Raw genomic sequence first — 13,620 nt, forward strand, 5'->3', positions numbered from 1 at the left:
TTCCTTTTTAGTTTTATTTTAGGATTCCCTATTTTTAGTGTTCATACAGAGATTTCTTTAACTGAAATACCGAATAGTTTCTTTGGTGTGAAAAACTATAATAGTACACAGGATCCTAATGAGATAATTAATAATGTGAAATAGGAAATAAAGGGTTAAAGGTGTAAGGAAAGTGGGGCGGGTGGGGGAAAGGTAATAAGGGAGAGGAAAAAAATATGAGAAACTGAAAAAATGGAAATAAAGTGTTTGTAAATGGGGAGGGGAAGAAGGGGTGAAGGGAGGGCAGGGACAAGGGAAAAAATGAGAATCAAGACCTATTATGTAAAGGTACAGAATCCCAATGATGAATGTAATTGTATTGTATACCTACATTGTACCAATAACCGCAATAAAAAAAAAAAAAAAAAGATTACGTCGGTGCTAGGGATTGACCCAGGGCTTCCTACTGAGCTACATACTCAGCCCTTTTCTTTTTTATATTGAGACACTCTATCATTAGGGTTCCCAGGCTGGAATGGCACTTGTGACACACCTGCCTCAGCCTCCAGAGTGCTGGGTGGACAAGCACAGCACATACCAGCTTCTAATTAACTGTCTAAATCGGTGGGCCTCTCCCAGCTGTGATGGGTCTGCCAGCCTCACCTCCTGGGCCCTCACCAAGCCCAGCCCTGCTCGTGGCCCCGCCCTGCCCCAGGCTCTCCTGGCCCAGAAAAGTGGGGACGACCCTGGGGACGGAGGTGTGGGCACCAGGAGGCCCCACCGTCCCTCCCACCACGATGGCCTGGGACTAGAAGGCCCCCCGAAGGCCAGAAACAGGAGGCAAGAGTTTGATCTGGAGCGGGGAGCAGAGAGCGGACCCCAGAGAGCCCTGAGCACCGCCACCGCCACAGCCACCACCGCCACCGCCAACCTGGTCACCATCCCGCAACCCGGAGCAGCGAGGCCTGGCGCGGCACCACGGGCAGCCTCCCCTCTGCCGCCTGCCGGCAGGGACAACAACAGCATCACGGGGGCGTGGGGGAAGGTTGTGGGGACAGCAAAATGGTTCAACGCAAGAAACGGGTAAGGCTTCGCCAACCGGAACGACACGCAGGGAGACGCAGACTGCCGTGAACAACCCCAGCAGGATCCTCCGCATGGCAGGAGATGGAGAGGCCGAGGCCGACGCTGTGGACAGGGAAAGGGTGCAGAGGCCGCAAAGGTCCCAGGCACCGGCACCGGGCACGCAGCTGACAGTGACCCTCGCAGACGCTGTCCGCGGCCTAGGGCTCCTGCACGAGTCAGTCACCCTCACGCGGTCACCCCCTCGCAGTTACCCGCAGAGAGACGGAGGGGTGAGTCTGGGGAGGAGAACCAGGGCCCAGCCCAGGCCGCACCTCCCTGCTTGTGGAGACCTTGCGGTGCAGCGAGGGTGGTGACGCTGCCAGCCAGGCGCAGGACAGGTGGAATCCAAAGAGCCCGGAGAGGCGGGCAGCGGAGAGGACGGAGAGTTGGGCGATGACAGCATGGCCAGCGGCAGCCTCGGCAGCCCCAGAGCCCGGGCGTGCAAGAGGGCGGAGACCGCAGCGGCCCGAGGAGACCTCTGTTTTTGGTAACGACAAACGAGTTTCTTTGCTTGTTTGTCTTTTTAAAGCCTGGTTTCACTCAATACACTTTCAAAGGTTTTTACATTGTTTCATATCTGGTCAAGTTGAGGGTTTTGTTTTGTTTTGTTTGTTTTTAAGACAGAGTCACACTATGTAGTTGAGACTGAACTGGAACTATGTAGCCCAGGTTGGTCTCGAACTCACAGTGATCCTCCTGCCTCAACCTCCCGAGTGCTGGGATTGTAGGCATGCTCCACCACACTCGGCTCAAATTGAGATCTTTAAGAACTTCATTTTTAATTTGTAGTAAAAGTTCACAACTGGGCCAGGTATTTAGCTCAGTGGTTCCACCACCTGCTTCGCAAGTGCAAGGTTCCGAGTTCGATCCCCAGTACCAAAAAAAAAAAGCTCACAACTTGATTTTTTCAAAAAAAGTCAACAAACTACAAGCACCTGTTAATAAAGGTCTTACTGATTGATTGTCAAAAAAAATGAAAGAAATCAGAGGCCAGCACCTCTGCTTGTGACTTATGGGGTGGAGAAAATGGCTTTTGAAGTTATTTTAACCACTTTTCTGCCAGCCGCAGTGTCCTGCACCCCGGAAACAGGGGGACAACAGGCCCCTACCCTGGTCACGCTCCAGGGTCATGCTCTGATGTCACGCCCCGACCTCACACTCCGATTCACGCTCTGACGTCATGCTCTGACCTCACACCGCAAATTCACGCTTTCACGTCACTGCGCATGCGGTGCTCCCTAGGCCCTGGGCCCACGGGGACAGCCCTGCTCAGTGCCCCCAAGGGTTCTCGACCCTGGCCTGATCTCGGACCGAAGTGCCCAACAGGGCCTCGAGGGAAAAGCACCAGAAAGCTCCTGTCCTGAGACGGGGGACCCGGCAAAGGGCACAAGGGCCGCGTCCTCCTGGGCAGGCCTGGGCAGGGCACGAGGGGCCGGGTGTGGAGCCCACACCTGTAACTCCGGCCGGGACCAGAGGGTTTCCCGTGAAAGGACAGCCTGGCGAGCATGGCGAGACCGTGGCTCAGGGAGAGAGAGAGAGGAAGGAAGAGAACTAGCAAAGTGTCATTATGGGAGCCAGGGGAGGCTGAGGCCCTGCCAGGAGACCGGGGTTGAGCTCCTACAAGGTGGCACGCAGAAATGGCTTGCTCTAGGAGATAAGAACCAAGTGCACGACTAGCATACCTGGGATCCCCTTGGGCTGATTCAGGCACCCAGCTTATGTGGCCCATTCAGGCCAGGCCTCAAAAGCCCCTGCAGCTGCCACACCTCCATTCAGTCACAGGGAGGCATCGACTGCCCCCTTGGCCCCGTCTCCTGCATGGCCAAGCCTTTGCTCAGGCTGCCCCTGGGCTGCCCCAGCTGGGACATGCTCCCTGGGGTTGGCACGGTCCTCCTTGGACCCAGCTCCAAGCACACAGTAGCACGCCCACCCCATCCCCCTTGCCATCTGTGCAGTGGTGCTGGAGACAGCAGAACAGCCCTTCCCTCCGGGGGCTACCACAGCCCACGGTACACGAGGGACCTGTGCCTCACGGTCTTTGGGTAACAATGTGGCCCGGAAACTTCTATGGGGGCTTGGAGGGGACAGGCGATATTGTCTTGCTGGAAGACCAAGCCAGGGGCCTCTTTCCAGTCTCTCATCCTGGGCACCGGGAGTGGGCAGCTACTGGCGTGCAGCAGGGAGCACAGGGTCATGGCAGGTGTGAGGCAGGAGCCCGCAGCCCAAGGTGACTTCAGGACATTGCCAGCGGCATTTATAACCCAACCAGAAGGCGTCAGTGACACTCAGCTCCAGGGCAATGTCTGACCGTGTTTCCAACGCTCCGTGTCTGTTGATGCAAGTTGCATCAAAACCCTGGCATTAAAACCCTTGCCAAGGGCGGGGGATTTGGCTTAGTGGTGCCTCTGCCTGCCTCACAAGTGCAGGGATCCGCATTTGATCCCAGTTCCTAAATAAATAAAAATAAAACCCTTGCAGGCTAACTTCTGGCAGCCCAGATGTTAATTTCCCCACCCACCGGCTACGTGCCTGGCTGGGAAAGGGAGGGGTGCGAGTGTCACTGATACAGTCACCCATAAACAGATGAAGAGGAAAAGGCCAGACCCAAAGATCACACATCCTACATGACTCCGCTTCCCTGAGTCATAGGGGCAGAAGAGAAAGGAGAGTGACAGCAGAAACAAGCTGTGTGTGTACGTGTAATCACTCCCCGGACGGCTGCAAACTGCATGAACTGCAAACGTGTACTAATAAAATTTTAAAATTATAAAATGAAGTACAAAAAACCGGGCCTGTCTCACCTCTGCCTATAAAGGTCTCCATACGAGCTGTGCGAGGTGAGTTTCAAGGCGCTACAGGTTCACAGGCACTCAGCTCCCAGGCTGCTAAGTGGCCTGCAGGTGGTCCATAGGCTGCTTGCTCTGTAGTGCAAGCTGGCTTCAAACTCAAGGCAATCCTCCTGCCTCAGCCTCCCAAGTGCTGGAATTATAGGTGTGCACCATCACACCCAGCCATGTCTGCATTCCACAACCATGGAGACTGCAGGGCAGTGCAGCCCTGAATGAGCAGATGCATGCACTGCTGGCCATCTCCCTCACCATGTACCCTAGGAGGATCGATGAGAGCTGCGGGAGAAGTATGGTGACAAGATGCTGTGCATGCAGAAAGGTGACCCGCAGGTCTACAAGGAGCTCTTCAGCTATTCCTGCCTCAAGTTCCTGTTGCCTGTGGTGCCCAACTACGACAATGTGCACCCCAACTACCACAAAAAGCCCTTCCTGCAGCAGTTTAAGGTGTTCTCTGATGAGGAGCAGCAGCAGGCCCAGCTCTCCACCATCCGCAGCTTCCTCAAGCTCTACACCACCATGCCCGTGGCCAAGCTGGCTGGCTTCCTGGACCTCACCGAGCAGGAGTTCCGCATCCAGCTCCTTGTCTTCAAGCACAAAGATGAAGAACCTGGTGTGGACCAGTGGTATCTCTGCCCTGGATGGCGAGTTCCAGTCTGCCTCGGAGGTTGACTTCTACATTGATAAGGACATGATCCACATTGCAGACCCCAAAGTCTCCAAGCGCTACAGGGATTTCTTCATCCGTCAGATCCACAAGTTTGAAGAGCTTAACCGAACCCTGAAGAAGATGGGACAGAGACCCTGAGGACATTCACAGTGATCAGTCTGGGACCTCTTTTGACCTTATAGGTGGGAAGTGTTGTCACTGTGAAGCTCCAGAGCTCTTTCCGGAAAGCCCTGTGCTTGTGCTACCTCAGCCCCACAGGCAGAGAAGAGGCAGAGCCAGGAACCAGGAGGGAGAGCCTGAGCTGCCAGCAGGGTACTGTGGCCAGTTACCATGGTGATTGAATCATAGGATGGGCTCCCAAAGAGGTGATGTTCAGGTCAGGCCAAGGCCACAGGGAACAGGTGGGGTCCAGAAGAACAAAGCTGGAGGACAGCATGGAGGGGAAGAGAGGCAGCAGCGAGGGTGCACAGGGTGCGGGCCTCACGGGGGGACCTGGCTGAAGGAGGATCATGAGGCTGGGTGTAATAATCCCAGGGCTGTTGGCAGGAGGGAACAATGTGTCCTTCTGGGACAAAGGTGGGAGGGATTTCCAGAAAGCCTTAGAAATGTCATCAACCATGACTTACTTTTGAGTGTCACTGTTATGGCTGGTATCACCTAGACAGCTTCCTGGAGCCTCAAGTACTCAGAGGTGGAGCTTTAGGGAGGAATTGGATCAAGAAGACCTGATGCTTATCAGTGGGTTAGGGCCACCGATGAGCTCACAGCCAAATGAGACATCCTGGTTTGTGGAAGTCGGTCACTGGGGGCGTGGCCTGGAAGTATCTATTTCTCGCTCTCCTCAGTCCCTCTCTCTGCTTTTGCCACTGTTCCATGAGCTGCTGCCCCTCTGCCATGATGCCCTGCCCTGGAGCCAGTCAACTCTGGACCGAAACCTCCACACACTGAACCAAAATAAACCTCTCTTCCTTAGAAGTTGGGGGTGTCAGGTGGCATGGCTCAGCAATGAGGAAGTATGTAAAAAAAGCTTTGGTACCAGGAGTGGGCTCAGGCAGGCTTGCACCGAGGATGCAGAAGTCAGCTTGGGAGGACAACCAGTGTGCCTGAGAAGGCAGCATGGGGAGCTGTGAGGGCAGTGCCTGGAGACCCAGGATGCTGCAGAAGTCAGGAATGTGGGGGCAGGAGATTTAGCTCGGTATTGCCACTGCCTGCCTCATAAGCCCAAGGTCTTGAGGGTCCTGAGTTCAATTCCCAGTCCAAAGGAAAAAACAAAAAGGAATGTGGAATGTTTAAACCACAAGGAGTGAACAGAGCCAGCCAAGAGAGAGGCCATGAGGGGTACAACCACCTGCACTGCTGTAAGACCGGGCTGCCCAAACAGTGTAGATTCACTTCTTGCCACAGCCTGCGCCCAGTGCTGGGCATGGAACTACAGGACTTAATGTTTGTCCTGCTGGATTTCAGTCTTGCTTTGATTCCATTCCTTTTGTCCTTCTGTTTCTCCCCCCGCCTTTTTTTTTCTATTAAGTTTATTGATACATTTTAAATGAACAATACAGTTAGATTTATCATTGGGATCTTATACCTTTACATGATGTATCCTGGTTGTTTCTCCCTTTTTGAGTGGGAATGTTTACCCGTGCCTTTGTATGTCGGCTGTACAGCATTTAACTTTCTTTTCATTTGTATGGGGGTTCACACAGCTAAGTGTTTGCCTTACATCTCAGAGAAGACTTTGGACTTGGGCTTCTCAGCAATGCTGGAATTGCTAGGACTTGGGCAACTCTTAGAGATGGACTAAGATGCAGTTTGCATAGAGATGTGCATGAGTCATTCGGAGGCCAGGGGCAGTACGTTATGCTTTATATCTAGATGTTCCCTTAAGCCTCATGTGCTCCTAGGTGGGGCTTTTGGGAGGTGACTGGGACACAGGGGCGTGCTATTCATCAGTAGATTACTCCACCAATGAGTTTATAGCTAAAATGTGATGTTGGGAGGAGGAGGTGGTCACTGGAGGCATGACCCAGAGGGCTCTATCTCCTTCCCTGCTCCCTCGATCCCTCTCTCTGCTTCTCTGCTGCCAAGCTCCCCTGCCCTGGAGCCAGCTGACTGTGGACTGAAGCCTGTACACCCTGTGAGCCAAAATAAACCTGACCTCCTTTATTGTGGGTAAGTACCATGCCCTCAGCCATGAGGAAAGCAACTAAGACAGTCACCATGACCAGACTCAAGAGGCTGGAGAAAGAGGAACTGGAAGGACAGACCTAACATCATCAGTGGGGACACAGTGGCCAGGGTGCCTGACACCCTGGGTGACACAGCTCCAGCCACCCACACAGGGGGTTCCCACTGAGACACAGCCAGGCTCTCTGGCAAAGATACCGGGCACCGCCCCTGAGTCCTGAGGAAGGGTAGGACCCCGAGGGCAGGTGCGCAGCCCAGGCAGGAACATGGGGTCCAGAGGGAAGAAAATCACTGTGTCTGAATTCCACCTCACGGAGTACCACTGCTAGACCTCTGTAGGGACCGCTGCACAGAACAGACATTGCCTTTCGTCCTCACAGCTGTCACGGCTGCCATGGGATCATCTTAAAGCAGAGTATGTGTTAGGCCCAAGGACATAGTTATCTGTACATGATGTGTGATGTGAAATTAATGTATTATATCCTGATGCTTTCATTTAAAATTTAATTGTGGCTGGGGTTTGGCTCAGTGGTTCCGCCGACTGCCTCGCAAGCAACAAGGGCCCAAGTTTGATCCCTGGTACCAAAAATAAAAAAATAAAATTCAATTGTGAGCTGGTCATCCTGGCACAAGCCTATAATACCAGCACTCGGGAGGCTGAGGTGCAGGATTACTGTGAGTTCAAGACCAGCCTGGGCTACATAGTGAGTTCAAAGCCAGGCTCAATTGCATAGCAAAACCCTGTCTCAAAAATAAATAAATTAAATTAAATTTTTAAAATTGTGTAAGGGTGCTGGAGGGAAGGGAGGGAAGAGAGGCATGACACGAACACAAAGGTGCTATGATGACTCATAGTTGGGTGTCAGTGGAGACTCTAGAGAAATAAAGGGTGAAGAGTAAATATAAAATTACAAAGGTAACCACGATGACCAAAATGAAAAATTTCCAAAGTATCAGAAGAAATACATGTACCCAGTTTAAACAAATATTCTAAGACCTATGAAAATAGGAAGACGACCTCCCCAGCACTAAAGCAGACGCTTTGCGTCCACACTGCAGACCAGTGAACGAAGCTCTAAAGGGAAACAGGGGCCAGATGGTTCCCAAGCAACTGGAAGCTGGAGGTGCAAGAGACTCCCAAGCAGGAAGACTGGGAAGGAAAGAGGTAAAGGGAGGAGGAATGGGAAATAGGTAAACAACACGAGTCCTTACAACGACATGTAAGGACAAGATGAATACTTTACAAAAATAAAATTGAATCAAGGCATGATGAAGTCGTAACTCTTCTATTAAGTAATAAATAGCAAGCCGGGCGTGGTGGCTCACGCCTTTAATCCCAGCACTGGGAAGGCTGAGGCAGGAGGATCGCTGTAAATTCAAGACCAGCCTGTGCTACATAGTGAGTTCCTGGTCAGTCTCAACTACATAGTGAGACCTTGTCAAAAAACCATAAAAAAAAAAAAAAAAAAAAAAAAAAAAAAGAGAAAAATTTATGTGCCATGTAGCACAGTTGATTACAGCAAAAGAAACTCAAAGAGAAAGAAAACAAATGAGCAGTAGGAAATTTTACTTCACCTCTCAAAGGCTGAGTTTAATTAATTTATATCAAACTCTCTAACCTAAAAATAAATAACATCTTTGTGATGAACAACTGAATATTATTAGGGATGGACCATATGTTAAACTATGCCACAGCCGAGCGTGGTGTCCCAAGCCTGTAATCCCAACTTCAGGGAGGCTGAGGCAAGAAGATTGAAAATAGTTCCAGCCAGCCTGGGCTACAAAGTAAGATCCTGTTTCAAAAATAAACAAAACAGGGCCAGGGATTTAGCTCAGTGGTGCCACACCTGCCTCACAAGTGCAAGGTACTGAGTTTGATACCAGGTACCAAAAATACTACTAATAATAAACAAAAAATAAAAATATTTCTTAAAATTTTTAAATGAGAATTTCAAAAAGTAGATTCAGAATAGACAACATTCTTCAATCATAATGCAGATAAAACCAGAAATTCATAACACAGCGAGAACACAGAAAGACCTAACTACCTGCAAAATTTTAAACTAATTACTCTAATGTCACAGAGGAAATCAAGTTCAAATTTCAGAATATCTAGGAAAACTCAAATTATGCACATTAGAACCTAAGGTGAACAGTTAAAGCAGTATTCAGAAGGAAATTCATAGCTTTTTGTACTTGCACTAATAGAGATGAATGAACATGAACTTAGCAAGGTTAAAAAAAACAATAAATGGAAACAGAAGACAAGAAATAGATAAAATAAATTTTAGAGAAGAGGAAAATAAATTAATCAAAAAATTTTAAAATAAAGCAATAGCTGATGTCAAGAAAAAAAAAAAAAAGCTCAAAAACACTTAAAATCTGGGGGCGGGGTGAGGAAGGTGGTTCTTCGTGTTATTTGGAGCCCCATTCCGGAGGGGCAAAGAAGCCACCATCCAGGTGAACCCTGAGGTTTAGTTGGGTCCTCCAGCTCCGGCAACTTTCTGGGAGAGCCTTTTCCAAATCCTGCTCAGCGATCACCTTGGTGCTTTCCCCAGTTTGAGGTTAAACTGCGCACATTTTCAGGGCTTGGGAACTGAGCACGAAGGGACCCACGCGCAGAGGCACGCGCACACGCCCCCGCGCCTCCCGAGAGGGGCGCGTCCTCTTGGCCCGCGGGCGCGTGGCCTGGGCCGGGGCGTCAGCGACCGCGACAGCTCCCGGAGGAGGCGGCTAAGCGCAGGGACGCCGAGGTGACGACCCCACCCGCCGGGGAAGGAGGGCGAGGGGCATGGGTGACTCCCACCTTCCCGCGGGACCCCAGACCTCCGAGCCCGGAGGTGAGGCTGGGAAGAGCGGGATGGGACAGTCACAGCCCCGGGACACCAGCAGTGGCCACCGCCCAGCGGACACTGGGCGCAGCGTCCTGGGACGTTCCCAATACTATCGAGGCCGGCGGACGCGCGGGAGTGGCGGTGGCCGCGGTGGGAACATTTTTTTGCCTCCACCGCCCCCTGCTGGCCAGACTGCGCGCTGCGCGGCCACCGGAGGGCGGGGCTCCGGAAATACCGAGGCTGAAGCGCCGGGATTGGCCAGCCTGTATCACGTGCAAAGCACTGACCAATCAGTGAAGGAAGCGAGGCTTTTACCAGTTGGGGTGGGCGGGGCATGAGGTGACAACTTGGTCAGGGGAGACGCCCAGCTCACAGCCCCTAGTCTTTGGAACCGGGATCCCGGCTCCCACCTCGGCTGCCGCTTTTGCCTTCGTTTCCGGTGCCCGAGAAAGAGTTTTGAACATGAAGACCGAATCCTTGCCACTCTCCGAGCCCATTGCCTCCCCGTCGGCCTTTTTCCCTGCAGCCACCGTATTCTGCAAAGTGCCCCCTCCTGCACTGACTTTTACCCTAGCGATGCCTTCCTCTTAGAGCGCTTTCCCCACCTCGCTTGCTCCAGACCCTCTGCGTCTTCTCAGAGCCTCCTCCTCCCCCTTCCGCAAGCCCTGGGCTGCTGTCGGCTTGTCCACATCTGGTTGCTTTTCATCTCTGAATTACCCTTACCCAGCAGAAGGTGTGGTCCTCAGGAGGCACTGAACTGTGTGCTAGGAACCAAGCAGAGGGATGACGGCTTGCAACTGGAACTGACGTCAGGACCATCCTCTGGGTCCCAAGCCCTAAGACAGGCACTTTACAGGGCGATCCCAGTGCAGGCCTGGGCGGGCCCTGAGAGCAGAGCAGGGGGCCCGTCTGCCTGGGGAGTCCGTGGAAGGTCCTAGACGCTGGATGACTGACTGGATTGGCTGGGGACAGGGCCTGAGGCCTGAGGACACCCTCCTCCCTGGCAGCCTGGCGTGGGCCCTGCCAGGAAGAGAGGGGAGCAGACCCCTGGAAGGGAGTGTCAGGACCCCTGGGCAGGGTAGAACAGAAGGGGACGGGAGTACAGGCCCAGGACAGCTACCACCTTCCCCTCAGCCCCGACTTCAAATGGCAGCCCAATCTCACCTTACTGCGGTCCCTGGACCTCTTGCCCTGTGTCTATGCTGCAGCCACCCAGACCCAGCACCTGGGTCCCTCCCTCCAGTCCATTCAGCCCAGCCTATCACAAGATCGGCCGGCCACTTTCCAGACCCCAAGCAATAATGAGCCCTCTGCCTAACACACCGGTGGAAGCCCTTAGAGAACAGCTCGCCCCTGGGTTCACAGAACAATGCAGTCTTACTTAGGGGAGCTTCTGCTCATTGCTGGCACTGTGCTGGGGCTTTGTGGGCACAGACTCCCCTAAACCAGCTTCCTAGGTCAGACGTGTGCAGAGGGCTGTTCAGCCTCACCAGGCTTGTTGAAGCTAAGGTCAGCAGCATGCGGCAGTAGATGACCAGCTCTGAGCCTGGTCCCTCTGCCTGCACTAGGCTACCTGATCTCAGGGTCACCTCAGGGGCTGAGCAGGGCTTGGGGGGTTCAGGATCTCAAATCTGAACTCAGACAGACTCAGCTGCGCATCCTGAGTGACCTCAAGCCGTCTGCTCTTCCCTGATCCTCTATTTTCTTTCTCTCCTCTTTAATTTTCACTCTTTTTAAAAAAATATAGTCACACATACACAGTTTGTGCTGCAGATTGAACCCACAGCTTTGCTGATGGAGACCCTCCCGGTCTTTGTCATCTGTAACTGCATCATCCCTGGGCCTCTCCTCTTTAATTTTCACTCTTTTTAAAAAAATATAGTCACACATACACAGTTTGTGCTGCAGATTGAACCCACAGCTTTGCTGATGGAGACCCTCCCGGTCTTTGTCATCTGTAACTGCATCATCTCCCTGGGCCTCTGCTGACGAGAGGAACTTCCGGATACTCAAGCCCTTGGCATGGTGCCAGGCATCAGCAGGAGCTCAGTAGACACAGCTACTCCATGATACAGTGGCCACTGGATGGCTGAGGTGCACTTTCTAGGGTGAAGTTTCTAACACACACTTGCTGGGCAAGCGCTCCAACACTGAGCTACATCACACTAAGCATATTTCTCACAGCGTGACATTTGCCTTCCTAAAGTTTACAGTTCTGGGCTTGTGGTGTAGCTCTGTCTACCAAGGCTCTGGATTTGAGCCCCAGCTTTGCAAAAGAACTGCAATTCAGTGGTTTAGTACATTCACATGGTTGTATATCAATATCTTCCCCCCTCTCATCCCCCACCCACTTTGGTGTTTCAAGACAGGATCTCACTATATAGACCAGGCTAGCCTCAGACTCAGGGCAATCCTTCTGCTTCAGTCTCCTGAATGCTGAAATTACAGACATGACGCCATGCCTGCCTCTCCTCTTTCCAAACATTGTCAGCACCCTAGCCGCTGCACGCCTGACCCGAGTAGCCGCATCCTGTCTATCCACCCTCCCCCATTTCTCCCTGGTTGGCACTGAGGTCTTCTCCATTGTGTGGGACTGAAAATAATTTTTTTTTCTTTTTGGTACCAGGAATCAAACTCATGACCTTGCACTTGTGAGGCAGGCATGGTGCCACTGAGCTAAATCCCTGGCCCATGGGACTGAAAATAAATACTGCAAGGATATCTGAGATCCCAGATCATTGGGGAGGCAGGCCTCGAGCCTCACACTGAGCTACATGCCCAGCCCTTTTTATTTTGAGGCAGGATCTTGCTCACTAAATTGCCAAGACTAGAGCCAGGGATTTAGCTCAGTGCTTCCAGCGCCTGCCTCACAAGCACAAGGTCCCTAATTCGATCCCTGGTACCAAAAAGCAACAACAAAAACAAGTGCCCAGACTTATCTTGAACTTGTGATCATCCTGCCTCAGCCTTCCCAATAGCTGGAATTACGGGTGTGCATTGATCACACCTGACATCATAACATATTTAAGGAAAAGGTCTGCTGGTACTTTGGGCTCAGCTTTAGCCTCCTGCCAGTCCTTTCACCAATGACCTGCTCTCCTTTCCAGCCCTTTGATCCCAGTCCTGGGGGTAGGGGCTTCCCAAGGGGAATCTCCAGGCTCCCTGTGAGCCCTGGTACTACTGGCCTGTTGGAGGGGTCGTGCCACCCTGGCAAGCTCCCGATCCACCCCAGCCTGATGAGCACTGCCATGACTATGGTCAAGGTACCCAGGCTGGCCACGTCTCTGCCAGCTCCCAAGGCTCAGTAAGAGCTCAGGATGTTTCCTTTCAAGCCACTTTTACTAAAATAATATATCTATGTGTTTCCTGTCTCCTTTTAAAAAAGAACTTGAGGACCAGGGATTTGGCTTAGTGGTGCCGCTGTCTGCCTCCCAATTGAGAGGTTCCAAGTTCGATCCCTAGTACAAAAAAAAAAAAAAAAAACCTTGAAGTTGGATGTGGTGGAGCAGACCTGTAATCCAAGCACTCATGAGACTGAGGCAGGATTGCTGCCAGCCTGGGCTACATAGGGAGCTCAAGGCCAGCCTGAACTACACAGCAAGACAAAAAACAAAAACAAACAAAACACCAAATAAAGAAAAAAAGAATCAGAGGCAACTTATAATTAAAATGAAAATAAAGCTGGGCTGAGGGTGTAGCTCAGTGGTAGAGATCTTCTGTGGTATGTGTGAGGCCCTGTGTAAAGAAAAAAAAAAAATATATATATATAAATAAATAAAAAGGCTGAGGAATATAGCCCAGTTCAAGGCCCTTGGTTTAATCCCCACTGCAGAAAGAAATACTGACATATATTTTAATTCTTTTTTACTTCTTAAAATGGCTGGCGGAAAATGTCACAGTGTAGATGAAGCTTGTCTTCAGTTTCTTTTGGGCAATACCAGTAGTTAGGCTGTGAGAGCCGGCAGAGGAGAGACGTTGGATT

The 13,620-nt window shown here is 51.7% G+C and overlaps 2 protein-coding genes across 4 annotated transcripts in view; one reads left to right on the forward strand and one right to left on the reverse strand.

The window, feature by feature from the left end:
* The window catches only part of Degs2 (delta 4-desaturase, sphingolipid 2), a 52,234-nt gene that overhangs the window by 22,040 nt on the left and 16,574 nt on the right, over positions 1–13,620 (reverse strand). The window contains exon 1 of one of the 3 annotated variants that reach the window (XM_033766803.1): positions 10,362–10,494. The exons of 1 other annotated variant lie outside the window; for it this stretch is intronic. In XM_033766803.1, the coding sequence (XP_033622694.1) occupies positions 10,362–10,457 (96 nt within the window). In that variant the 5' untranslated portion in view covers positions 10,458–10,494. Of the gene's footprint in view, positions 1–9,610; positions 9,665–10,361; positions 10,495–13,620 lie in introns of those variants that run through there. One more of the 3 variants, XM_033766806.1, reaches the window with a different exon arrangement.
* On the forward strand, positions 1,137–4,808 carry LOC104851861 (eukaryotic translation initiation factor 3 subunit L-like). The gene is given in 5 exon segments (XM_033766909.1): positions 1,137–1,334; positions 1,428–1,591; positions 4,116–4,225; positions 4,228–4,547; positions 4,549–4,808. Coding segments are annotated over 5 exon segments (1,002 nt in total). The 3' UTR covers positions 4,759–4,808.

This window comes from Fukomys damarensis, unplaced genomic scaffold (assembly GCF_012274545.1).
Source record: "Fukomys damarensis isolate Sample0158 unplaced genomic scaffold, DMR_v1.0_HiC HiC_scaffold_21, whole genome shotgun sequence".
NCBI classification, from domain to species: domain Eukaryota; kingdom Metazoa; phylum Chordata; class Mammalia; order Rodentia; family Bathyergidae; genus Fukomys; species Fukomys damarensis.